This window comes from Pangasianodon hypophthalmus, chromosome 29 (assembly GCF_027358585.1).
Source record: "Pangasianodon hypophthalmus isolate fPanHyp1 chromosome 29, fPanHyp1.pri, whole genome shotgun sequence".
Taxonomy (NCBI): Eukaryota; Metazoa; Chordata; class Actinopteri; order Siluriformes; family Pangasiidae; genus Pangasianodon; species Pangasianodon hypophthalmus.
Window position 1 is genome coordinate 11,514,007 of NC_069738.1, and position 26,716 is coordinate 11,540,722.

The 26,716-nt window shown below is 39.9% G+C and overlaps 2 protein-coding genes across 5 annotated transcripts in view; both read left to right on the forward strand.

Moving 5' to 3' along the window:
* Positions 1–1,808: 1,808 nt before the first annotated feature.
* Positions 1,809–13,586, forward strand: serinc2 (serine incorporator 2). Its single transcript, XM_026942295.3, has 10 exons — positions 1,809–1,947; positions 2,592–2,753; positions 4,659–4,846; positions 5,149–5,228; positions 5,333–5,470; positions 7,659–7,828; positions 8,160–8,250; positions 9,324–9,480; positions 10,895–11,110; positions 12,701–13,586. The coding sequence occupies exons 1-10, from the start codon at positions 1,909–1,911 to the stop codon at positions 12,837–12,839; spliced, it is 1,380 nt and encodes a 459-aa protein (XP_026798096.1). The 5' UTR covers positions 1,809–1,908; the 3' UTR covers positions 12,840–13,586.
* Positions 13,587–20,415: 6,829 nt separating this feature from the next.
* Positions 20,416–26,716, forward strand: part of hivep3a (HIVEP zinc finger 3a) — a 35,470-nt gene continuing 29,169 nt past the window's right edge. For 3 of the 4 annotated variants that reach the window (XM_026942206.3, XM_026942208.3, XM_053231463.1), the window contains exon 1: positions 20,419–20,688. The gene's annotated coding sequence lies outside the window, so the exon portion shown is untranslated. Of the gene's footprint in view, positions 20,689–26,716 lie in introns of all 4 variants that reach the window. The other variant, XM_034301641.2, reaches the window with a different exon arrangement.

The window sequence follows — 26,716 nt, forward strand, 5'->3', positions numbered from 1 at the left end:
AATAATTGTCTGAGCGCTTGTCTATTACCTCCCCAACAGAGGTTTGGACTGATGGTATTCCTAGTTTGTGACCTAGTGAGCCAATATCAGAAAGTATTTTTGATAGACTTCAAAGCACTTTTGGAAGTCGCTCTGGATAAGATCGTCTGCCAAATGCCATAAATGTAAATGTACATCGTGGCGCTCCAGAATCTGCATGTTGGTTGGATACTGATGGTTTACCCATAAAGTTAGCTAGTTCAGTTAATAACAAGCTTTGGCACTGAGTGACTAACACACCATGCTGCGAGCCACCTTCTTGTGTAGCCACTTTGTGTTCGGTGTCTGGGCAGTGAGCAGGAACCATCTCAGGAAGCAGTATCTGGTTTGGTCATCCCAAACTGGCAGACCAAGACAGCTCGTAGCTGGTCAGACCAAGCTGGATTTTTTTTTTTAGTAGGGAAGAATTTTCGTGCATGTGTTTGTATTTTGAGGGATGGCGGGTCAAATTGAGCCACACTACACGCTCGATGGGAATGTGGTGCAGAGCAGGTGAATGGAGTTATGGAATACAGTGTAGGCCACATGATCCTGTCGCACACACCCAGAACACTATAATGGTTTGTGCCAGATCAGGGAGCGACCGTGCTTCCAGAAAGAGCACACTTCTCTGAGAGGGGCCGAAGAATCTCAGCATTGTACCTGAAAGCTCTGAAAAAAAGTCATAAGAGTAATTAAACTGTATGCAAACATTTTCAGACCATTTAGAAACAAAGTTTTCATAACCCACAATCCCATTCTGTAGGGAAAGATTCTTGAAATAAATTGTGTCAAATTGTGGCCCTGGCTAGGGATTGAGTTTATTCACTTATATTGAATTCAATTAGAGTTAGCATGTTAACTTGAGTTAACATTAGCTAGGACTGTATGACATCACTTTTGAGCACAGTCGGACATTCAGCTGCTTGAAAGCCAAGTTACAACTCTATAAAACTCTTCGCCTACTTATGCTATGCACTAAAAGTATGTACTCTTTTTGTGAAGAAAAAGTACATACTTTTACTTGTGTAGCAAAAGAGTACGCAAGTACTGGGACATACGAACTAACACGTCATGTGACGGAGGAGAACGTTGTTGCCTAGTTACGCACGCTGTCACCATAAACAAACTCCTCGCTGCATTTCAGCTTTTCTTCATTCATTATTCCTTATATCATTTATACTATATCATTTAATTTACCATTCCCTTGATTTATTTTTCTACATTTCATTTACACCTCTCTCTAAAATGCCTCCTTGAATTCGGCGAAGCAAACCATCACAACACTCCTCTTCCTTCGTGCAAGGAACTGTGGGTAATATTAGCTGGAAAATTGTCCACTGTCCCACACTTCGAAAATAATAGACCATCCGGGTACCTTTAGGATCCTCATTTCAACATACTACAATTTGGGACACACTCATTCTAATCTCGGACACTATTTAGGATGGATAGTAGGCGAATTGAGACGCAGCAATAATGATTTATGAGGCTGTGACGATGCATTGGGGGCGTGTCTATAAAATGATTGACAAGTGGCCAATCAAAATACAAACAAACCTTCCGAACCGGAAGTAAGATTTTTCTAAACTGTGTTTTTTTTTCCAGCTATGTGATAAACTTGTTCTGAGTCAATGGCCTAAACTATATATATAGATTATCATTTCTACATAATTTGTACTAGTAAGAAGTGAAAAATACTGACTAATGCACCTTATGAACCTTTCTGTATGCTTCAGTGTAAGCGCGTTAAGCTCTGATTGGTCCATTTTAAAGCGCTGAGTAATTCTGACCAATCACTGCCGCGCTGTTGAGTTTTACTTCATCTGTTGTTGAAACGAGAAAACTTCCGTACTTTATAGCTTTCCTGCTGTTTGACGCATTAAAAAAATGGGCGCTTGTATGGCTTTATGCTCTCTGGCGAGCTGCGTAAGTAGCTTTTAAAACACGTTTTTACCACTTTTGCTCGGTATACATACCCAGTGTCAGGTATTGTACCGTGTGAATAGTTATATTACTTTTAAGAAACTTTTCTGCGTTTGTTTTCTGTCACTAGCTCACTGTTTTTCCTTTAGCTTTAGTTACATGAACGAATTTACAGAGGCATTTTATATATATATATATATATATATATATATATATATATATATATATATAAATATATTTATAATAAAAATATAATATAGTCTAGGCCTGGGTCAAGTCAGAAAAGGTGAAAATGTTCAATGTTTGGATAATGCTACATCTGAATGTGGCTAAGTGATTAGCTTTCCTTGATTTATAGCTTGGCATATGACCATGACGTAGTTTCTCTGTAACTAACTTGTTTTTGTTCAACTCGAAATATCTTTATTTGCGACAGCAGAAATCTCAGTGAACCTCACATGGCATTTCACTTTTATAGGTTCCTGTAAACTTTTTTCATGTCACATGAGCTCTGTGTGTGAGAGATACTGACTTTAGAGCGAGACCATTTCCCATAGTACACTTAGGCTGGATGATAATAAACATATTGAGGCAAATGAATGAATAATCTGGTGATCTGGATCACTGTTGCTCCATTTCTCCTGTAGGCATCCTGTCTGTGTGGCTCTGCTCCATGCCTGTTAGCAGGATGTTGCCCCTCCGCTTTCAGCTCCACCATCACACGCCTGGCTTTCTCCTTCTTCCTGCTGCTCGGCACCCTCGTGTCCATCATCATGATCCTGCCGGGAATGGAGACTCACCTGGAACAGGTACACATCCCTGTTTCTTCCTAAGTAGACAGGGAGTTAAAGGGATTACCTGTTAAATGACTGAGGTGGATGGTGGGGGCTACTGGTGGGGGCTAGTAGATACTACTACTACTACTACTAATAATAATAATAATAATACACATTACTGACTAATTACTACATGCACCTTTTATATTTGCACTGAGCTGGTCTCTACTTTCTCTACCTCGTACCTTGCACATGTATATACGTTAATATATATATATATTTATAGACATATTGCTATTTGCACTTCTGGTTAGATGCTACACTGCATTTCGTTGGCTCTGTACTCGTACTCTGCACAATGACAATACAGTTGAATCTAATATAATCTAATAATAATAATAATAGTCATAATATTATTAACTCATTCATCTTCAGTAACCGCTCCATACTGGTCAGGACCAGAGTAGACCCCGACCCTATCCCAGGATCACTGGGTGTGATTGGATTGGATGCTAGTCCATCACAGGGCACCATGCACACGGGCATTCACACACTCATTAATGCCTAGGTGGGAGGAAACCTGAGAACCTGGAGGAAACCCACGGGGAGAACATGTACAGAAACTCAGTACAGACAGTAACAAACCAGAGTTTCAAGGATTGAGGATCAAACCAGGGACCATTGAGCTGTTGTTATTATTATTATTAAATAGTTAGCCGAGAGGTGTATGCTTATTGTTAAGTCTATAACAATTTTTTATTTATTTTTTATTGTTGAGAGGCTTTTAAAAGGAAACAAGTAGAACTCCAGTAGTCCAGTCTACTCCTACTTGTTACTAATTCGTATGCCTGAAATTCCTTAAAATATGTTTCAAACAAAAAGGAAACTATTGAAGAAAAAGCATTTCTGACATTTGACCTTGCTGGAACCTTAACATTGTTTGGATCAATTCCAAAACCTAATCAGTTCATCTGCTGTTCATCTACAGCAGACACATCAAACTGTCAAACACATCCGGCCCGTGATACAATTATATCCGGCCCCCGAGATAATTTCATATGTCTATTATTAATGGCCCGCTGGTAAATCGCACTCACACTACAAATCCCACAATGCACTGCAACATCTGCCACGCATCGAAGAGCTGTGAGCGTCAGCCGCTCCTCTCTGCTGCTTTAATGACACACTCATCAGTGGTCAGCGGTGAATGCATGGGTCAGCGCCTATACAGTGACATTTAAGCTAGCCACCGCCCCAAAAATGGCCAAATGAAAAGTGGACTTTGAAAACAGGGGCTTGCAAAACAAATGGGAGGCCTTGGAGTACCTGTTTGTTGACATTGAAGGTAAACCTGTGTGCCTTGTTTGCGGAGCTAATGTGGCTGTAATTAAAGAATATAACATAAGACGGCACTATGAGGCGAAACATCAGGACAAGTACAAAAACCTGGACACACAGCAGAAGCTACAGAAGGTAGAAGAGATTAAAAAGAGTCTGATGTCATGGCAGAATATGTTCACAAAAGCAAAATCACAAAGTGAAGCTGCTGTGAAAGCTAGTTTTATAGTGGCAGAAGAGATAGCCAAATCAGCCCGGCAATAATTATAGTGTGCGACGTCTTTATCATAGTCAGTTTTAAACTGTTGAATAAATGTTAATCCTGTTTGGCCTGAAGCTTAGGCCATGTTTTAAATTTTGGCCCCTTCTGTGATTGAGTTTGTCACCCTTGATCTACAGTGATAATTCCATATAAATCTTACAAGCACTCAACCATTCATTTTTGAGATGTCACACTAACTAATAATCTCGGATGGACAGACTGACACACGCATACATCGTGTGTATCGAAAACCTGAAAACATAAAACCATAATGCCTCTATAAAAAGCCTTCTGCTGTGTGCCTTTGTTTAATCCCGATCACCATTCATGCTCCACAGATACCTGGATTTTGTGAAAAAGGCATGTCCATACCTGGCTTTGAAGGAAAGGTAAATTGCGAGGTTATTGTTGGCTATAAGTCCGTGTACAGGATGTGTTTCGCTTTGGCCTGCTTTTTCCTCCTCTTCTCCATCATCATGATCCGAGTGCGCACCAGCAAGGACCCACGTGCCTCCATTCAGAACGGGTATGTTGCTCAATCTTAGTCTGGGTTCCACAATTACACAAATATTTCAACACTAATTCATAATCGGTGTTCATTTTGAGAAAACTAATACCAGGACTTGCAGTATAACTGGCACAGTAGTACAATATTTAAGTATTCCAATATATTATAGCGTGAATAATCTGCTGGACTCTAATGACTGCCCTCTAATCATTTTTATTTTTATTTATTTATTTTTTTTTAAGAAAAATCTATTTAGAAATGTATTTACATGCATTATTCCACTCCAGCTCACGTGTGTTTGTGTGTTGTGTGTCCTTCAGATTCTGGTTCTTTAAGTTTCTAATCCTGGTCGGAATAACTGTAGGAGCTTTCTACATCCCAGATGGCACATTTAACACAGGTGCAACTTTTTCAATTTTACAATTCAGATTTTTAACCAGTGCGTAAAAATGCATTCACACACGTAAGCAGCAGATTTTAACACAGTTGAGTGTGTTCTTTCAGTGTGGTACTATTTTGGTGCGGTTGGCTCCTTTATCTTCATCCTGATGCAGCTGATTTTGCTGGTGGATTTTGCTCACACATGGAACCAGAGTTGGTTGGAAAATGCCGAGAATGGCAACAGCAAGTGCTGGTATGCAGGTAAGATCACCCAGTGTACTGCCATGTCAGTCTGAAGTTGCTCTCAGGTCCTACTTACAAACAGTAGGCTGCTGTTGATGTCATACAGATGTGGATAATCGCATTTTACGTACTTGTTCTGTCCATTCTCGATCACCTCACTTATGCAGCTGATGCTCACCCAAGCTCCCATTGCCACACTGCTGTCCTAGAAAGAACAGCTTTCACTTTGTGCCAGGTCAAGGATCTCAGGAAAGCTCTTAGATGCCTGCATGTGCCACTGCCAGCCATTACCACAGATAATTGTCATCAAGATAGGCAGAGGAAAATGGCCATGAGGCCAGAGAGTTTTGTGAATGAGCTGTTGAAACATTATAAATTGGCGGAACATAACAGCAATTGTGCTGTCGTCAGGAGATCACGAGTTTGAACCCCGACCATGCCTCAGCCATCCATGGCTGGGACTCTAGAGAGCAGAATTGCTCTCTGGTTGAGAGGGATGACATTACTCTCTCACCCTCGTCAATCAAAGTGACATTAGCCAATCGTGGAATCTGCGAGCACATGTTTGCAGAAGAGGGCAAATAGCACTTTTCCTCCAAGTGCCCTGTGACAGAGCATGAGCAGCAGTTCACAAAGATGTGTTTGCTTCACGTGTCTTGGAGGAAGCTGTCGTGATTGCGGAGAGTTAGTGAGTGGGCGTGAATTGGGAAATTAAATTAGGGTGAAGTAAAACTTACTTCAGAAGTAAAGTAATATCTCCAAGCTTTTCAAATATTAGGGAAATAGTAAATAGATAAGAGTTATTTTAACTAAAATGTCTTAAACCTGGCTAATTAATACTGACTATGTTTAAGTAATCAAGTAATTTTAAACCATCTTGTTCATGATGGTTAGATACATTATTTTTTAAGTAAAAATCAAATATGATTAGTTTGTAACAAGCTTTTGTACAACTGATGCCTGAGAAATTGTTCCTCCTGATCTAACCATGCACTGAAAAGGCATAGGAGTACTCTGATGTGGACTCTGTCGCCCCCTTGCGTGCAGAGGTGTATAGCCACCGGAGTAACACTGTGACTGCAAGCTTGCAGAGATTGTCCTTTTCGTTTGTGTGGTTGTGTGAAGTATGCTTCCAGCCTTGGTCTCTACAGGGGACCAGAGTGAGTTTCCTGATCATATTTGACTTACCTCCAGTCCCAGCTCCTTCTTCGTTCTTCCTCCACAACAGCGACCACCTCTCTCCAGGATTTTAAGAGATTGAGGTGGTATATACAGAGTGCTTTGCCTATACCTGTTTGTCTTACCTCATATTCAACCTTAGAAGGCCTTTGTCACTAGAGCTTGATATGGGGCTTAAATAACTGCATTATGTGACCCAATGTGTGGAGTTTCGCTCTCACATTCAGAGCATATGACAATTTGTTTTGCTGTGTGTAGGTCCCTCTTGACACTGTTTTCAGAGGACATCCAAGATGCCCCAGGGCTTCCACCCCTACAGTAACTGAAACAGGGAAAACCCCATGGAGGCTCTGTACAACAAGAGCCGTATATAGTTATCCAAATTTCTTGTGTGCTTGCAAATAAACTTATAACTTACTGAATCCTATTTTTGAGGGCTTGACTAAATGGCTCGTCCCCACCTTCCATCTTTTGTGGATCAACCTAAAGCTCCATAATTTATTACAGTTTGTACAGTTTCCGTGACATGAATGCAGTGCCTTCTCAGTCAGAATCTGGCATTACGCCTTGCTTCCACAACACCGCGTGCTGACATTGCGTAGGTTGCGTAGCCCACTAGGACGCCTACAAAGGTGGGCTCTTGCATGCACCTTCCAGTTGTCCTGTGAGGTCCATACGAGGTCTTTCAAAGAGACTACTGTTATGGGAAGTGATGATTTTGGGTTGATCGAAGGGTTCACAAGTTGACGTTCACGGCATAACGCACACTTCCTGTGTACATCACTGTGAATGGCCTGCCAATAGAAACAGGCCATTAGATGATTCATTGACTTATCCTTCCCTAAATGTTCAGCCATGGGCTTATGATGAGTCACATGGTAAAGCATTTCTCAACTTGAACCAACAGTTGAGTGATTTCCTTTATTAAAACCTTCATCACACTGAGTAACAGAGTTCTTGTATTGTCAGATCTTATTGTTGTGCCACAGAGTTATAAAACGATGATGTTCCTGTGTTTTCTCTGCAGCTCTGTTGTCCTTTACTTTCATTCACTACGCATGTGCCTTTGCTGCGATGGTGCTGTTTTACGTGTACTACACACAGCCTGATGACTGCACTGAACACAAAGTTTTCATCAGCCTGAACTTTATCTTCTGCGTCATAGTGTCTGTCGTCTCGATTCTCCCTAAAGTACAGGTAGTACCCTCGCTCCTAACCTCTCTCATGAAAGGATTAAGAGCATTAGCATACTGTATAAATAAGTAAGTGATGAAACACAACGGGTCATGCTGCTGTAGGAAAATAAACAGTGATGGGGTGGTGTGATGTGGTCAGACATGAAGCAGAGTTCTCTCACCACCTCAAAGAGGATTATTTTCCAATAACAGCATAATAAAGCCTGTCCATAACAAAGCTTTTTAGATAGCAGTAGGTTAGTTCTCTCTAACTGTTGTGTTGGTTTTGAGGTACTAGCCATATATTTGAAATATTATTCATAATTCATCTGTTTTTCTGCTTGTGTGAACAGGAAGCTCAGCCTGCCTCAGGTCTGCTGCAGTCCTCTCTCATCTCTCTGTATACCATGTATCTCACCTGGTCTGCTATGAGCAACAACCCCAGTAAGTCACACTTGCATCCACTTGTAACTCCTTTGCTAGATATTGTATGGTATCTGCCTGAGGTATAAATACTGGACACTTTGACAATAAGATCACTTTAAGCCCTGGAGGGATTTTATTTACAAAGACGAATGGGATTGTAAAAAAGGGATAGCCTTGGGGTAGGGACGCAGGGGTTGGTGAAGAAGCTGGTATGGAGAGCGTGATTGTTTCGGAGCGTGGGTTGTTGGCACAGCGCTGGCTTTTATGTTAGGCAAGATGAATTTTAAGGTTCATAAATGAGCGTGCAGGTCAGTAATACGGGCTGCCATTCAGGAGTGCCTAAAGGTCATTAAGATCCTCAGATGCTCATGTATTTTATGTACTTGTTTTTTTGTGTTTAGAGCATTGGCTGTAACTCCCAAACCAAACTTTGTTAGACAGTTTTTGTTTTACAAAGTTTGTAAGTCACCACCAAGAGGATGGTGTCTAGATTTCCAATATGGTTTTGGGCGCTTTAAGTCGCTAGCCGTGGTGCTGAACCCACAGTCATGGCACTCCGTGTGTGATGGTACCCCTGCAGGAACCTACAGCATGTACTTCAAAGTTGTAGGACAAACCAATTTGTTTGTATTGAACTGACATCAGTAGAAATCCCTATTAACATTTGTCTAAGGGTTCTAATCAGCTGGTATGTAGAATGTTGTTTTGTGTTGAATACAAAATGCAATTTGTACCTTTATTACAAAGAAGCAAAGAAAATTAAATAACCATATTTGCCCGACAAATATAAGCAAGAATTCTCTTGGTACACATACTAATATCCGTTACTAAGCAGACAGTAATGGTTGCTGGGTTTAGAGCTATTTTGGATGTGCTGTAACTGGGCAGAGTAAATAAGAAGCTTCTTATTTGGGAATTGTTTAAACTTGGAGGCAGGTGCTGATATACAGGCATGCAGTTATTACATGAAAAAACAAAAACCAGGCATATGGAGAGACAGTGGGTTGCAAATGAAAATTGGTTTACTGATTTAATTATGGATGATTGTTTCAATTTCTCACAAAGCAATGTCCTGTGTTGCCTTGATTTAGACCGGAAATGTAACCCCAGCCTGCTACAGCTGGTTACCAACAACCCCACCACCACCGCTGCCCCGGCCCCCACCATCCCCCCTGGGCAAGTCCAGTGGTGGGATGCGCAAGGAATTGTGGGATTGGTCATCTTCCTGTTTTGCACACTCTATGCCAGGTGAGCATGTTTTACAAGCTCTAAATTTAAAGCAATAAAATTTGTGGGTAGTTAATATAAGTGTGTAATTGAGTGTAATTTCTGGCCATAAACCATTCATGATCCACTGCAAGCACAAAATGGCTGTGAGCAGGAAGCTGGTTTACAAATGTAAGATTTAAATGACTGTTTATTAAAATACAGCTAGTAACATAATAGATAGAGTGTTTTTTTAAATGTTATGTCTTCATGTTATTTGTTGTTTAACCATATGTTAGCAAGAACTCTTCTTTTAAACACTTGAGCTGGAGTTCTAGGTGCCTGTGTAGAGGTGTTACAGTCATTTAAATGTAGGGAGAAAACGGCTAGGTGGCGTGTGCAAAAACTTTGTCACAGGGAACAAAAGGGGGGATATATAAGTTAGCTAGAGGGAAGGTGGTCTTTTCTTTGCAGAATTCAGTTATTCTATGCAAGTACTTCATGGAAGGAAATAACGGTTAAAACAAAAGGTCAGTTTGGACCTGTTAAGAAAAAAACCCAGGAATGCATACCCAAGTGGTCTCATACATGAAGAGACTATGGTTTTAATTCGTAATGTTGTAATTACATCCTAATAGGTTGCATTACATTGTACACCTCCAGCTGGCAGCACTTTGTTAGAAACATTGTCAAAACTTTGTACAGACTTCAAAATAAAATCATTAGACCCGTGTCATGGTCCCCATGGTGACAATGTGCAGTGTGCTTGTGTTTATTTTGGTTTTTGATCTAGTCCCTATTTTGTTTTTTTTCACCTCTGCCCTGTCCTGTCATTGGTTTGTTTTCCTATGGTGTGCACCTGTTTTTTGTTAGTTCTAGATTAATTTGTCCTGCTGTTTCTTGGGAAGTTTGTTGGGAAGTCTTCTGTAATGTGCAGGTGAATGATGCGGGACACAAGTTTTAGTACTCTTGTGGGAAATCCAGGAATCGTAGTAAGTTTCTATAATGGGGTAAAAACACTGGTTAGACAGAGTTAAAACAGGGCAATCTATAATCAATATATGAGGTAAACAGGCGAAGGTCAAAACCCAGACGTACACAGAAGCAGGACTAGGAAGCCTAAAAGATACATATATATGCATGATAAAACTTCTGATGAACACCAGGAGAACAGCAGGGTATACATAGACAAACTAATCAAGATCTAACCCAAAACAGGTGCACACCATAACATAACAAACTAGTGACAGAAGAGGCACAGGACTAGAACAAAAACCAAATCAAACATGAGCACATGGTGAAAGGGGAATCTGTGACAACCATAAAACAAATACCTTTTAAAATCAGTCATCAGAAAATTAAAACTGGAGGTTAGTCAGTTAAGTGGGTTAGGACATTTCCACTTAAAATTAAATTCACATATTTATTATTTTACCCTTCAACATGTTTCCCGCAGCATCCGATCATCCAATAACTCTCAGGTGAATAAGTTGATGCAGACGGAGGAGAGGCAGGAGTTGGCGCTGGACAAGGACGCAGAAGTGGGGGAAGATGGAGTGAGACGTGCTGTGGATAATGAAGAGGATGGAGTGAGCTACAGTTACTCTTTCTTCCACTTCTGCCTCATCCTGGCTTCTCTTTACATCATGATGACCCTCACCAACTGGTATCAGTGAGTATCAAATCCAGAGCTGGTTTAAAGATGTTACTCTAGGTATGTAGCTAAGCATACAAAGCAACATACAGTATAGTAAAAAGGAAGAAATCTTTTCTATGAGCAGATGTACATAAACACTACAAGCCTTTGTATATAAACACTACAAAATGCATTAACACGATTGGAGCCATAACCGGGACAGCTGGAAATCTGTCCAGAATTGGACCCATAAACATATTACCACTCTGCACAGTAATAGTGAGGGAAGTGAAGAAGACCCCAGGGATGTAGTTAATTCTGTTTCTCAGAGCATATCACATAATGCTGCTTATAAGGCTAAGCATAACTGAAACTAGAACTAGAGTCCACAATCTTTTTTGTTTATTAACACCATCAGCAAGTTTAGAATATGTAATGTAGGTTACAGTGGTGAATCAGTGATATCCAGGGGGAAGAATGATGGGATTTTGCATTCCACTGTACAGTAGGTTATTTTAAGCTAAAACCTGCTTGCCTCTGCCAGGAAGTTAAGACTTGGGCATAAATAGAGGTTTCAACAAGACAGCTACATTCAGTTCTCTGGAAGCTTCACCAGTTAATAACTGTAGACAAAGCAATGATTTTGAAATCAGTGTTTTTTATGAAAATATGCCTTACTTTAAAAATATTTTCTTAGGGTTTAGTACTCTAGAAGTTAGTGGAAGAGTATGGGACAGGGCAGTACTGTTAGTCTGGAGTAAAAATCCTGTATTTACATGATCAGAAATGAACATTATCATAGCTTAGACAAGCAGACCAGCAAGTGCTTTTATAAACTGAATGACATGTAATTACTTCTTCATAAGGATGTACTTACAAGCATATATTTTTAAGGCCTGAGAGAGAGGTTACGCTAAAGATTTTAGCTTAGAAAAACTGTACAGCACAGAAACACTAATAAATCAAACAAAAAAATTGACCACACCACTTCAGGCTTCAACTACAACTCATAACTTGAAAGTTCTGACCCCTCAACCTGGAATTCCTACTCTGAAAGTTGGGAAGGTATCTTCAACCCCGAGTTCAGCCTATGACAGCATGTCAGCATGGCCGCTCACACCATCAACAATAAATAAAATAGCTTCACTTCTTCTTTAAATGAGTTTATGGTAGTCTTTAATTTAGATCAATCAACATGGCCACATTTGATGGTTAAATCTATAGCATTGACCATATTTACAATTTACTGTCTTGAGAAAATAAACTCATGAGCAATAATGTTAGTTGGCTAGCTGGTTGCTAAAAAAAGTCATGCTTTCATGAAGGTGTCCGTGTTTTTTTCTCCATGTGTTGAGCTTGACGATTATGTAATTCCGAGTTCAGACTTCCCAATTCCAAGTTGATGCAGCATAATTTGACTTGTACAACAAAGCAATGACACGCAAACACAGAACTAAGTAAGGAATGCTTACAAATAGATTGAAAATAGAAACTAAATTAAACTATTTAAAAAACAAAAAAAATTGCAACAAAGTTATGTAAAGGTATGATTTTAGCTATTTTTCTCATTTTCTCCTCTTTTTTTTGTCTCTCTTGTATTTCGCTTTCATTTTTTGTTTGTGAAAGGCCTGACACAGACTACAAGTCCATGAAGAGCACTATGCCTGCAGTGTGGGTGAAGATCAGCTCGAGCTGGCTGGCCTTGGCGCTATACCTCTGGACTCTTGTGGCTCCTCTGATCCTCACCAACCGAGACTTCAACTAGACAGCAAAGAAATCATTCCACCACCAGTTCTTGTCCGTTTGACCTCATCCATGTGGTATACTAAAACTTACACCTAGCATCTTTCTTTCTTTTGAAAAACATGTTTCCAGGAAGGAAATTCATAACTATACTATACCTGAATCAAACATGTAATCGGATCGAAACAACCCAGATTGTACACTACAGGCCTGCTTTTTGATGAGGAGAATCAGCTGGCAGGATAATTTGGCTCAATATCAGCCGTAATGTATGATAATCTAAGAGATTTTGTCTAGGACTGTGAGAAAATACATCCAAAGTAGAATCCAAAGAAGTCAAAATCAATAACCTGATTTTTCCATTGCCTCAAATGTGCTGTCTAATATTCACTTAACTCTAAGAGTCTTTTATTATTAAAAAGTGTATGAAGCTCTGAGAAGGACACTATGCTTGTTAATATACAAAAAAAAAAAAAAAATCACATGTAAGAGCTAAAACAATCATGCTGTACACAGGTTAAGTTTTCATTGTTTTCACTCTGATCAGTAATGTCAAATCACACCTGCTCTGTGGTGTTAGTAAAATGTTCCTTAAGAGATGTTTTTGTAGTACACTTTGACCAAAGAGAAAGCAAGTGCTTTTTATACTGAATTTTTTACTTTGAAGGAACAAAATTGTGGGTTTTACACTGATTTTACTTGTATTTTATTCTGCAGAAAATATTATTAAAGCTTTTCACTGTATATTTTTCTTGATTATTCATGTTAAGCTGCGTTGTTGTGTCTTTTTTTTTTTAGGGAAATACACTGGGTTTCCTATAGGTGGAGCTTTCTGTAGGTTCAATCCTACATATTAGGTCACCTGAACTCTGTGTGTGTGTGTGTCCGAGAGAGAGAGATGGTGAAACATTATATTGGCCCGAATCCTCATGAAGTCGTAGCCGAGTATGATTACGCTACAATAAGCTACACTATAGTAGCAGGGTGTTTCCTTTCCTCCCCCTTTCTTTGTCACATGACCATCGCAGCCCAGTCCATAATCACAGAAAATCCCTACTTACTCTCACTTACACGAAAACATGAACACCTTCTTGGCAAGAGCTGCTTTGGGGAATGTGATTTTCCCCCTCGTAAGATTGGCATGGGCTGGGGCGAACACAAGACCCACATTCATACCACTGTACTGCTGAGGAGAGAGATTAAGAGAGAGCAGGAAGACTGCTGATCCACAATCAGCCCTTCTGGTACATTTTTTTTTTTTAGTTCTGATTGTAGTAAAGACTTTTCAAACAGCTATTTTATAGGGTCATATGCAATACCATATTTCCGTGATTAAATTCAAACTGATTTGATACATACAGCCCTGTGTATGTCTGACTGAATGATAGAGTGACCATTCAGTATGTAGCTCAGATATGATTGAATGTTTTTTAGAGCTTGAATGATTAGTAAACATGATTGATTATGAAAATGTCAATTGTGAAAAATTATCAATGTGGATTGTTACATTTGACGCATTATTTACTGAAGATCCTAGACCTACGATTAAAGAAAATTACTACCATACTGGGTCCACAGCATTGCAGCACAGGTTTGTAGCTCTATGACTGCAAAACATGAAATTGTCATAAGAGTAAACAAATTCGATAAAAAGAAAGACACATTTAAATCCACAAATTTCACGTTTCTTATGGTTTTGTTTAAAGCAAATTTCTTATCGGTAATTTAAATTGGTTGTTTGTGTAACGGAATAATCATTAGATCAGCACTAGAGGAGAAAGTCAGTAGAGTAACAAGATGAAAATGTTAAGTTGTTCCTCATTTTTGAAAAAATAAATAAATAAATAAAAAACGGCATATGATTTTGTTATAGCTGTTCCTCATTTCTAAGCCAATTAACTGATTATTAATTCTCATGAATAATTGACTGTTAAAATATTAGGGATTTATTTCAGTGCTTTTTTTTTTTTAAAACAAAAAAACTGAGACTGTTACTGACTACATTAAGTATTTAAAAAAAATCCTATTTCATTACATGAGTAGTTTCAGGATCTCAAATGCTAAAATTCTGACTGATTGCTTCTCATCAGCAGTGAAAAACATGTGAGCGTGTCACCTTTATCAGCCAAGCATAACAGGGATTGTCTTTTCCTGTCTGCAGATTAAATATGATTGTCTTAGTAGTGGCTGGTAGCTCCACCTCCCAAGATTTCACCATCTGTGCAATTCCCTTTCCCTTACATGTCATCTTGTATAGCCCTTATCACTTCCTTTGTCTAGCTCAGTCTCTCTGTTCATCCCTCACTCTTTGGTGACCTAGTATTCACCACTCTTCCGAGTGTCCATGGTGGTGTCCCCCTCACACCCAGCAGGAAACAGCAGGCAACTGTAATTCTGTTATGTAACCATTGACTTCACTACAACATGGACCACAGTGGGGGGTGTTTGCCGCTTGCATAAGGGATCCTGCCTGTGCAGGGACAGAGGACACTGCAGGGTATTGTGGAACAGGTTGTACTAAGTCTATTTGTGGTTTTTTGAAAGCATCTCCACGGGGAAAGGCTCAAAAAGGGAAACCCAGGCAGGACAGCTCCTATAACTGCCTTCACACACAGCATAAGGCCATCATCGTGCTTAACTCACTGGTTCCTATGACACTGAGGAATGGAATCATGGGAATTCAGGTGGAAAAACAGGACCCACGCACCACGGTGATGACAGAAATAATGCGTCTCAGTGGTGTTCATTATGTGTTTTAGTGCTTGCTGGCAATCAACAAAACGGCTGGCACATGAGGGAGAGACTCTAAAGGGATCTTGCCATAGACCTAGACAGTGCAAGTGCATAAAAATAGCTGACCATTTTTAGTTTGGGTGTCAACAAATGTAGCCCACTGAAAAGATGACATTGCATTAGAGTAAAGTTATGAATTTGGGAGACACCTTTCTCCAAACTGAGGTAAGTACAGTCCATGCATACATCAGTGACAACACCAACTTTAATACAAAGTGCTTTATGAGTGTTTTACATTTCAGGAAGAATGCAAGCATCCCCAACAATTCAACAATATACATGAAGAAGCAAAGAATCACAATATTTTGCAGTGTAATGTACTAAGGCAAAGACCAGGGGGGGTATTCAAGTAAAATTTCTAAAGGTCCAGCTACAAAAAATTCCTTGCTCACAAAGGTCGGGATAAACTAACTGACTGATGAATGCCAATCACTTAATCAAACAATTAATCATGTTTCGTTTCATAGTGGTGCTCTGTGTTAACATGTCTGATTAGTGCCATGGACATTGTTTTTGTCTTTGACTGCTTTTAAACACAATGTGTCATTAATTCACTAATCAGACCAGAAAGTGTAAATAAGAGAAAAATCGATCGAGGTCTGAAAACTCTCAACTTTCTGAACTAATGTCTCTGGCCCAGTAGCTAGTCTCTGGACTGATTAATTAGGTATATAATTTAAATACATGCATGTGATTGGATAAGCTGCAACAGAGGATCTGGTAGAGAATCCCAAGTTCATGTTAAGGAAACAGGTCACTGAACTACAGCCAGGTTTTATTTTTTTTCATACCTTTATCAGCTCTGCTACGGTGCTTGCTTCGGTCCGCTGAAATACATTGTTGGGTCCATATCCAGCCCTCAGTCCATCCTTTACCGACCCACGGAATAGAGGAAGCTTCAGTGCGTCCCCAGGAGCTAAAAGATACAGTGGCCCTTGTTCATCAAAGTTGCATAGAAACAAGTGCACGTAACAGCGTATGAACAAATCAGAGTTCGATTCACGAAACCCAGAACGAGTGTGCTGGGCCCACTAGGGTTCCCCTCTGTATATGGAAAGATTATGAAGTGCTCTACTGGGTGTCGTTTCAGTGAAGAAAACGAGATGTAGTGCCCTATGGAGTGGGGGTCCTAGTGGGCACATTTTCTGGCATGTAGGAGCACATAGAGGGCACTTCATCTCATTTCATGCAAGAAAAAAATGCCCACTGCATATAGGATGTGCCCTTTATATTTTTATTTTTTTACCCCTGCCCCTCATACATCCTGTTTCCGCCCCGTTCCAAAACGATGGCTCTGCTTTGTTTGGATGGAATATTATGTCTTATGACACAAAACTGAGTGTAACTCAGAGGGAACAGATTTCATAAGAGCTGACTGTATGTGCGTGGGCGCAATTAGGTGCGTATACACATTAGTGTGAAGTGATTATTAAAGAACGAGTCCACGCTGCAACTGTATGTTTATATTGAACTATTTGTCATGTGCTTAGTGATTTTGATGCTAATTTGTTGGTTGATACTTTATTTTTGCTGTTCCTGTTAGAAGTTAGCAGCTGTCTGCCTCACTGATGTCACAGGGCTACATTGCTAAGACAGGTACAATGATGTTGATAGGAAAAAAAAATTGATAATGGTAAGATTTTGTTGTTAGCTACTAAAAACAAAAGAAAAAGAGCTTCCTTTCTTACCACTTTTCAGTGACATTCAATGTCCTATCAATGAGAAATCCAATGTAGAAATAGTGGAGACTTCTACAACAGCTACACGATGCAGTTATGCTATGTTACAGCAGAGACTCGGCTCGGCTAGTTAGCGATCTGCAAGCTGACGAGCACGGTGGCCTTGATGGTGGTATTAACGTGAAAGATGAAGTTTTGGAAGCTGATCAGTTTGTACAGATGAGGAGGTGAAAGAGCTGGATTAAAGTGCTGCCACATCGCTTTCTTTAAGTAGAGATGAAGCAAGGGCTAATCCCATTGTCGCCACCATCAGCGAGTAGTCAAATGGCATTAACCAAATTAAATAAAAAATAGACCAATGTTGAGGAATATTGTTTAAACCAAAAAAGTCAACTTATAAGTTAATCGTAAAATAAATATCATGTATTGTAAATCAACGAGAAGATGAACAATGAAATCAAGTCGATTAGGCTTTTAGATAGTTACTATCTATTTGATATTAGCTGTAGAATGAACTTTTGCGTAAGCAGTTCTCAGAACAATTATTTTAGCTGATAATAAACTCAAGCCCATTGTGAATGAAAATCAACTGCATGAAGATTTCACCAGTTTTCCTTTCTACTCTACTGATTTTTCCCATAGTCCCTACTTTTATAAGCCAAACTTAATCACTTTATAACCAGGAATGTTAAAGGTCTTGATGTACTTTCAGCTTAACAAAGTTGGCAAGGGTTAGAGGCTCACACACTCTCTGTGGTTTTGTTTTGGCTGTCGCATAATGAATGCTCCAATCACAGTCTTCGTCACGTAGCGTGTTTTTCCATAGAGTTCACCCAGCTGCCATGTGCGCAACATGCCGATTGAAGCCTCCGCACAATGGCTGTGGTTGTTTGTTGTCTCTGCAATTATATCATATTGTTCGCCCAAGCCACACAAATGTTTCCGCAAGAGGTAAGGCCTTTAGAAACTCACATCTTTGGCACTGCGAGAGAGAGGTAAAGTGCTAGATGTAATTGAAAATCGCTGATTGATGGATACATTTGAATATAAAGTTAACATATCTGATGACTTTATATAATTGATATAAACTATTAGCTATTGGGCATTTTGTGTTTTAGCAGCCTCATATGAGCTTTTCAATAAATCTTCAATAAATTGTATTTTTCTGAACGTATTCTGTGGGAAAAAAAGGTCTAAAATGTGAATTCACTTTTTAAAATCTGAAGTTTTTTGATATTTTTACCTTGAAATTTCATTGTAAAACAATTCATTCATTCGGCTTTAGTAGCTGCTTTTTCCTGTTCAGGGACACTGTGTATCTGGAGTCTATTACAGTAACACTGGGTGCAAGGCAGGAGAATTCACTTTGGATGGGACGCCAGTCCCACGTGCACACACCCATTCAGACACTCATTCACAACTAGAGACAATTTATCTTAGCCAGTCCTCCTACCTGCAGGTTTTTGTTCAGTGGGAGGAAACTGGAGAAACCACATGAACATGGAGAGAACAAGCGAAACTCTGCACAGACTGTAAACTGAGCTCAGGATCAAATCCAGGACCCTGGAGGTGTGAGGCAGCAAAGCTACCCACTCCACAATCATGTCACCACATTTAACAACCTTCCTTCTACCTTCTGTCTACCTTCTGCCTACCTTCTGCCCCTGGTTACAACACTGCATGTAGTTAATGTCTGAAATATTAACTGCTAATGTTATCTGATGTTAGTCACAATATCAGCTTTCCGCTGAACTGAAGACTTTCTAATGTGCCAGAATGTTTATATGCTGTAAAACAGTGAGTACAGTAGACATATATTGTACCTGTATTGTACACTTTTCATTACTATCATGGAGCATATATAGATCACTCACAAGTAAGAACCTTCCCCTTTCCCCCCATGATCACCATTGTTCCCAAAAACCAATCCATTATTCCCAAACCATTTACTGATCACCATTATTTTCAACAACCAATCACCGATCACCATTGTTCCAAAAACCAATCACTGGCCACCACTGTTCCCAAAACCAATCACTGGCCACCACTGTTCCCAAAACCAATCACTGATCACCATTGTTTCCCAACGACCAATCACTGATCACCATTGTTCCAAAAACCAATCACCGATCACTATTGTTCCCAAAACCAATTACTGATCAACATTGTTCCCAAAACCAATCACTGGCCACCACTGTTCCCAAAACCAATCACTGATCACCATTGTTCCCAAAACCAATCACTGGCCACCACTGTTCCCAAAACCAATCACTGATCACCATTGTTTCCCAACGACCAATCACTGATCACCATTGTTCCAAAAACCAATCACCGATCACTACTGTTCCCAAAACCAATCACTGATCACCATTGTTCCCTAACAGCCAATCACTGATCGCCATTGTTCCCAAAACCAATCACTGATCACCATTGTTCCAAAAACCAATCACTGATCACCATTGTTCCCCAACAACCAATCACTAGTCACCGCTGTTCCCAAAACCAATCACTGGTCAGCATTGTTCCCTAACGGCCAATCACTGAACGACATTGTTCCCCAATGACCAATCACTGATCACCATTGTTCCTCAACGACCTCCACTGGTCACAACAACAACACATTTTTTGTTCTTGAGTTTAAACTGTATTCTTGTTTACATTTCCAAGTAATAAAAAGCAAGTTACTCCGTCCAAAATGTTTTTCCATCATGTCTACTTCCCGACTTCTCGCTACCGCTGCTTCTTTTTGCCTGCAATGTAAATAGTGTGTTTGTGGTGCCATGTCCATAGACTTCTTTCTGTAAGAAATGTTTATAGAATTATTTTCTATGCTGGTAAAACTCTAGTCTATTCCTTCCTTGTTCCTGTAACAGGGTTTGATATGCAAATGATCATGACGTTACAATAAATATGCTGATGTAGTCTATGACGTCACCTGGTGACTTGTAGCGACTCTTTCAGCATGCATTAGCTACACTCTCCTGAAAAGAGCAATGGCAACACTGAGCCCATAGTACATATTCCAGCTCATGTGGCTCAGAGTCACACTAGTCCTACACTAACAGTACAGCACTGACGAGATCATACAGCAAAACAGTACACACAGTGAGAACTGAAATGACCTTACACACACACACACACACACACACACATTGCACTGAAAGCACTGACAGCCAGTGCACAGAGGGGGCGTGGTTTCCCCATGCTCGAGCAGGCCAGCAGAGCTGAGTGAGATTGCAGCTCTGCTTACTGTGCCAATAAAGAAGACAGGAGGTGGGAGGCATGGCCGACCATCCGCTACAACTGCTTCTCCGGACTCTGGCTTTGACCTAAATGCAATAATGCACAAGCATTGCGAGGCAACCAGGACATCTCCAGGGAGCACAGCTGCGCTTTCAGGTACTGCTTTTGAATTCCTGCTTCATGATTACTCAGTGTAAGGTGGCTGACAGTGTACTGCGGATAGTTCAGATCGGACAGTCCCGCATGGTAGGTAGGTAGGTACCAAAGATACTCCTTTCCTTTGCCCTGAATGCATGCTGCCTTGTTCACACCACTTCACTTCACACCACTTCACTCACTCACTCACTCACTCAGATTGCAGGGTTTGCTTTCAGGCGATTATTAAAGCACAACACCAGCACGCGCCTTTTTGGAGTAATGGGGTTAAAAACAGATGATTGGATTCATTGTGCAGTCCAGAACTTCCTGAATGAAGCTGAGAGCAATCCTTAGCCAGTTGGATGAAGCTGCTGATTTCAGAGCATCAGCATTTGTGGGAACAGTATCATGCTGGTTAGAAGCGCGTGAAAGCATTGTTTGAAAACAAAGGACATTACAGTCATTTAATATAAATAAACAGTGCACGAGGGTGTGCATGAGAGTGAGATGTGGAAGATGATGCTGATGATGGTGGCTGGGTTCTTTTTTTTTTTTTTTTTTTTTTTTTTTTTTTGCAGGTAGGTGTTGCGGGATCCAGCCGCGGGGCACCATGGGGCTCCTCTCCGCATTGTTCGCGCGAGCCGAAATTATCAATAGCGTTACATAAGCGCGAGCGCAACTGAGGTTCGGCTTAAAACGCACGGATTGATATATCGATATGGAAATATGGTTATGTCACAGCGTGCATGAGTCTACTACACGCATGCATGCTTGTGCATCACTGTTTATTTTGCAGTGTCTTTGTTAGACTAGTCACACTTGGTCAAATTTGGCTGAGAACAGAAATTAGAGCTGCTTTCTTTCATGCAATCTATAATTTGTGTCTGTCAATGCTGTGGATGTGTATGCTGGTCAGTACAGATGCTTCAGTTGAACTAATACTCATTAGTCATGTGTCCTTACAAGAAACAGCACACAGGCAATACTGATCCCTTGTAAAGGTACACACTGAAAAATTCCAGCTTGGTCTGACCAGCAACCAGCTGGCAAAGTTGCGTTTAAGGGATTTTCCAGGTTTCCTGACTGCACTAAATTGATCAACAAATGTTTGAGATTTTCTAATGACCTCACTGCACTAGTAGCGGTTATCCAGAAACGGTTTCCAGCTACCCTCACTTAAAGATGGCTACCAGTTTGTCCAGCTCTGGCAACTGGCGGATCAGACTAAGCTGGGAGGATGTTTGCGAAGTATAATATTGATGCTATGGTCATGCTGCTTCGTTGCCCGTGGTGTCCTTTATACCTAGGCTAGCACACAGCTGATACTTTTGGTCAAACAATCCCTTGTAAAGGTACACTCTCAGAAGTCCTTGTCGCTGGGGTTGACTCTTCTGTACCTTCAGTGTGTAACATTCACCTGGAAGCATGGCTATAGTGTACCTTTAAAAATGATTTAAGGCACATTTTTAATTGGACCATAATTAGCATAATTAGGCCTGTTTTTAGAATTAAGGCTTTAAATGTACGCTACATGCCCCTTTCTAGGTAAAAGATACACACTTATGGTACAAAAGGTGCACGCTTGAGGGTGCTGCCTCAGTGACAAGGAAAGGTAAAGTTTTCTGAGAGTGTAGAAAAGACACGAGTGCATAGACAGGTCCAAGAGTTTCTTCGTTTTTCAGGATGAGTGTAAGCTGTCATCCAGAAGGAAAGCGAGACGGAGGGTAAGTCAGGACAAATAAGGCACTAGTTCCGAAATCTTAGCAGAGGCTAACAGCAAGCTGGATGTGGTTGACATTTCTGGTTTCCCGACTGAGATGATTAGCACGGTGTCAGATTAAGATGCGTGATTTTCTGTTCTACAGTATGGTGCTTTTGTAATACGACATACTGACGCTGATTATTACTGGATTACAAGAAACCAGTTGTTATAGGAACATAAAGATTTGCTACCTTTATTAACAATCACTGGTAGAGTTTGTGTACAATATCTGGGAATAAATGAAGAGTACAATATAAATCAAACTTCTAATTTGTCAGATTTGTGTCTGATATATTTTTACTGACTTTTTAATTTTACACTGACCTCATTTAGCTGACACTTTCATCCAAAGTGACTTACAACTGAACAGTTGAGGGGTTAAGAGTCTTGCTGAAGGATCCAACAGATGCAGCTTGGCGATGCTGGGATTTGAACTCATGACCCTCTGATCAGAAGCTCACTGAGCCACCACTGCCCTTTTGTAGAAAAAGATGGACAACACATATTTATTTTCTTTATATAGGTACCTTTGAAACCCCCTTTATTAAGCTCTGAGTACTGTGGTCTCTTTGGTTAGTAAAAAAAAAAAAATTACAGGAGCTGCTAATTATTAAGTCGTGATCACCCCAAATGTCTGCTTTGCTATTTTCTTACTGTTGTAAAAATAAAAAATTGCTAACTAACATTATCTTTACATCCACTGCCAAAATCATAGTCACAAGAAACATACACCGTGGTTTGTATCAGGCAATCAATGAATCTACACGCTACCAAAAAAGTAAACGTCTGGCTGATATTTTACTTTCATATCAGTCCTACATGCGTAAAGACTATTTTTATACTGTACTTTTGCTCAGATAAACCACTGTTTCATGGTTTATCTGGTTTATATTTACTCTGTTATCATGTAGCCTTTCAATCCACCGACATATGCCAAGGTTTTTGTGGTAACATTCTATTTTTTCTCTCTGGCTGCTAGCAATGGGCCTCATTTATTATTCCTTTAGTAAACTTGTCTGTAAAAGTTTGCGTAAGCCAAACAGAAGTAAAAATTTCCCCCAGATTTACAAAAGTTTCAGAAATGCTTAGTACTCGTGTGCATGTGTTGAAGAATGCCAGTCATCTGTAAATAACCAGGCCGGCACAGCTGATTTGCATTTGGTGACGCCCACAAAACCCCATAAAAGGCAAAGCTCACAGTGCTGAAATGACGAGTAAACAGCAAAAACGTCTTTCTCAGAGGAAGAAGTGAAAGTTATTTTGACTCACGTCTAACTTGATGAAAATATATTATTTAACAGCATAATAAATCATTGAAAAGGCCAAAATCTGGAGCCAAACTACAGAAAAGGTGAATTAGATGTAAATTAAATAATGCGAAATGAAATGTTGCGACTACACACCAGTCTTTTGCGCACCAGTGCAGCCCTTCCCAGTGCCGCGTTGGCAGGGTGTCATGGCAAGTCATGCAGCCTATGTGTATCATATGTGTCATAGGACGTCACGCAGCACACTAGGGAGTATATGGCACATTGCAACTTGAGACATACAGGATTGGTCACTCATCAGTCACTTAGTGCTGGCTATAATAGAGTGTTACACAGCATTAAAAGATGATGATGATGATGATGGTGATGATGATGGTGATGATGATGATGGTGATGATGATGTGGTAAACAGAACCAACTGAGTCATTGCAGCCCATCCTCCTTTTATACAGCAACACTCTTAATTGAATAACTGATCTTATTTGTCTTAATTTATGAATTTATGTTTGCCTGCTTTCGTTATGCTTTTCGTATTTAATATTTCTTTAGTTAATGTCATTAGTATGAAATGACTGGGTATAAACATGCAGTAAACTATTGCAAAGGGTAAGCTCTGAAGCTGATGAATATATTAGTTAGTCTTCTTATGCGTAAATTTACACACGCTCAGGAGGACGAGTAGGATACGAATGTTTATCCTGAAATTACAGGATTTTCATGAATACCAAATTTCTTGTGTAAATAATGGCACAAATGATTTCTGAATAAATCTGTTCATATCCAGCTTGATACTGTGTATGAGACCCAATGTTAGCACATCTGATAAGAATTTTGCCCTGTAATGTTGAGCTGCCCTCCAATTTGTATTAGAAGGCTGCAGCTTCTTGTGCCACTCACATGGGAGATTAGTGTTTCAGATGTTCTCAGACCCACCCATTTAATAGCATTATCTAATGCACATGCTGTCTAATAATGCGTGCTATACATACACACTAGAAGCCTCTTTTTGCAAGTCACTACAAGACATTCCAGATTTGCTTAACATCTAATATGGCAGACCAACATGGTTATGAATTTGTTTTAGGCCTGCCGTGTCCCGAGTATGCCCACATCCTCCCCCCCCTCAATGTAAAGGTGCAGTTAAAGTTTTCAGTTTGAGAGAGACTGTGTCTGTATTGGGAATTACCCAGTGGCCATATTTGTCTTGTGTTGTTTCGTCAGAGATCTCCCTATTGCACTTCAGCTTTGTAAACATGACTCAGTTTTCCGTGCCAGTCCTCAAATACAAGACTTGTTATTGCATCCATCAAGCAAGAAAATGTGCAATGTGAAGGTGATGTGGTGTACTTTCCATTTACAGGAACTGTGTGATTTTACAAGCTAGTTGAATGTTCTCCTCAATGAGGCGTTGCAAAAAAGCAAATGCCACACCTCACCTGAATAAACACTTCCACTCCCTGACTTAAGCTCTTTCAGGTATTTTCCTCAATCAATCCCTCTTTACTCACACCGAGGCTTTTAAAGATGATGTCTGCATAACTGTTCTGTGTAAGGTGGCCCATAAGTGCAAAACACATTAACAAACCGAAACCACAACAGTAAATGCAGAAGCACAGCAACATTAACTCTAAGCTGAAAGGGTAGGCCCTTATTAAATGTCACATGCTTGTTGGTGATTGGCTACAGCATGCGCCAGTCTGAGAGACCGCAGAAAATGAAGAGAGGATGTTTACTGTAAGAGGAAATACGAGCCTAAATGAATCCTACTGGTGCTTTAATTCGTGCTTATTTTTATCAAAGGCATTGAGTTGGTGTTATTTTTGATATGCTGCTAACCTTACAAGGCATTAATATGAGTATGTGAACAATTAAAACCCCTCAAAAAGGAAGTTAGGTTATTATAATTACTCTGCACTTCAATAACATAACGAGCATGTGATGTTCACTAAGGATCTACCCTTTCCATTTTTGAGTTAATGTTCACGTGTGTCCAGATTTTTGTTGTTGTGTTTTTGGTTTTATTGTTGTGTTTTCTGATTTGCTGTTGTACATCACCTCTATATTGGGTAGTAGTGGCTGAATGGTTAAATCTCTGGGCTACTGATTAAAAGGTTGAGGGTTCAAGCCCCAGTACTGTCAAGCTGCTGCTGTTGGGCACTTGAGCAAGACCCTTAACCACATCTGCTCCAGGGGTGCTGTATCATGGCTAACCCTGTGCTCTGACCCCAGCTTCCTAGAAAGCTGGAATATGTGAAAGCTGCATTTTATTGGCTCTGCACAATGACAGTAAAGTTGAATCTTAATTTGCTGTTGTGTTTTTGACTTTGCTGTACTGTTTCTTAATTTGCTGTTATGTTTTCTGATTTGCTGTTGTGTTTTTGGTTTCTTTACATGTTTTGCACTTATGGGCCACCATATCTGTGCCTTGCAAAATATTTATTGCACATACTGTAAATGCAAAATTCTAGAGATAAACTGGTGGGTAGTGTCTTGAAAATCAATATAAGTGGGTCTGCAATATATAGATGTCTCTATAAAGGTACATACAGAAGATGATTCAGAATACATTCAGCCCCCTTTTGCTTGTTATTTATTTTATGTTATTTTATGTTAAGGGCTCAAAGATGATGTATGGAAATTTTAATTTTTACATTTATTTTTTATTATTATGTTCAGTTTCTTTTTTTGCAGATCGATGAGGATATAATGGATTTAATCCATTATAAATAACGTCTGTTATGTAACAAAATAAGAGCATTGGGGTTTGGAGTAAGGGTTTGAATAATTCCTGAATGTATTATATGTATGATTCTATAGTAAATTATGTTTTTAGAAACTGGCTAAAACAGCAAGATTGCCACTGCACCCATATACACACACAAGGTGAATATATAGGACTACGTACCTAACTTTGAAAAATGAAATCCTTATCATTTTGAGACATTCTGCTGCACTCTGGACTGTTGGACCCCTACAGATACCTTCCCCTCTTTTATGGCCTAACATGTATGACCTC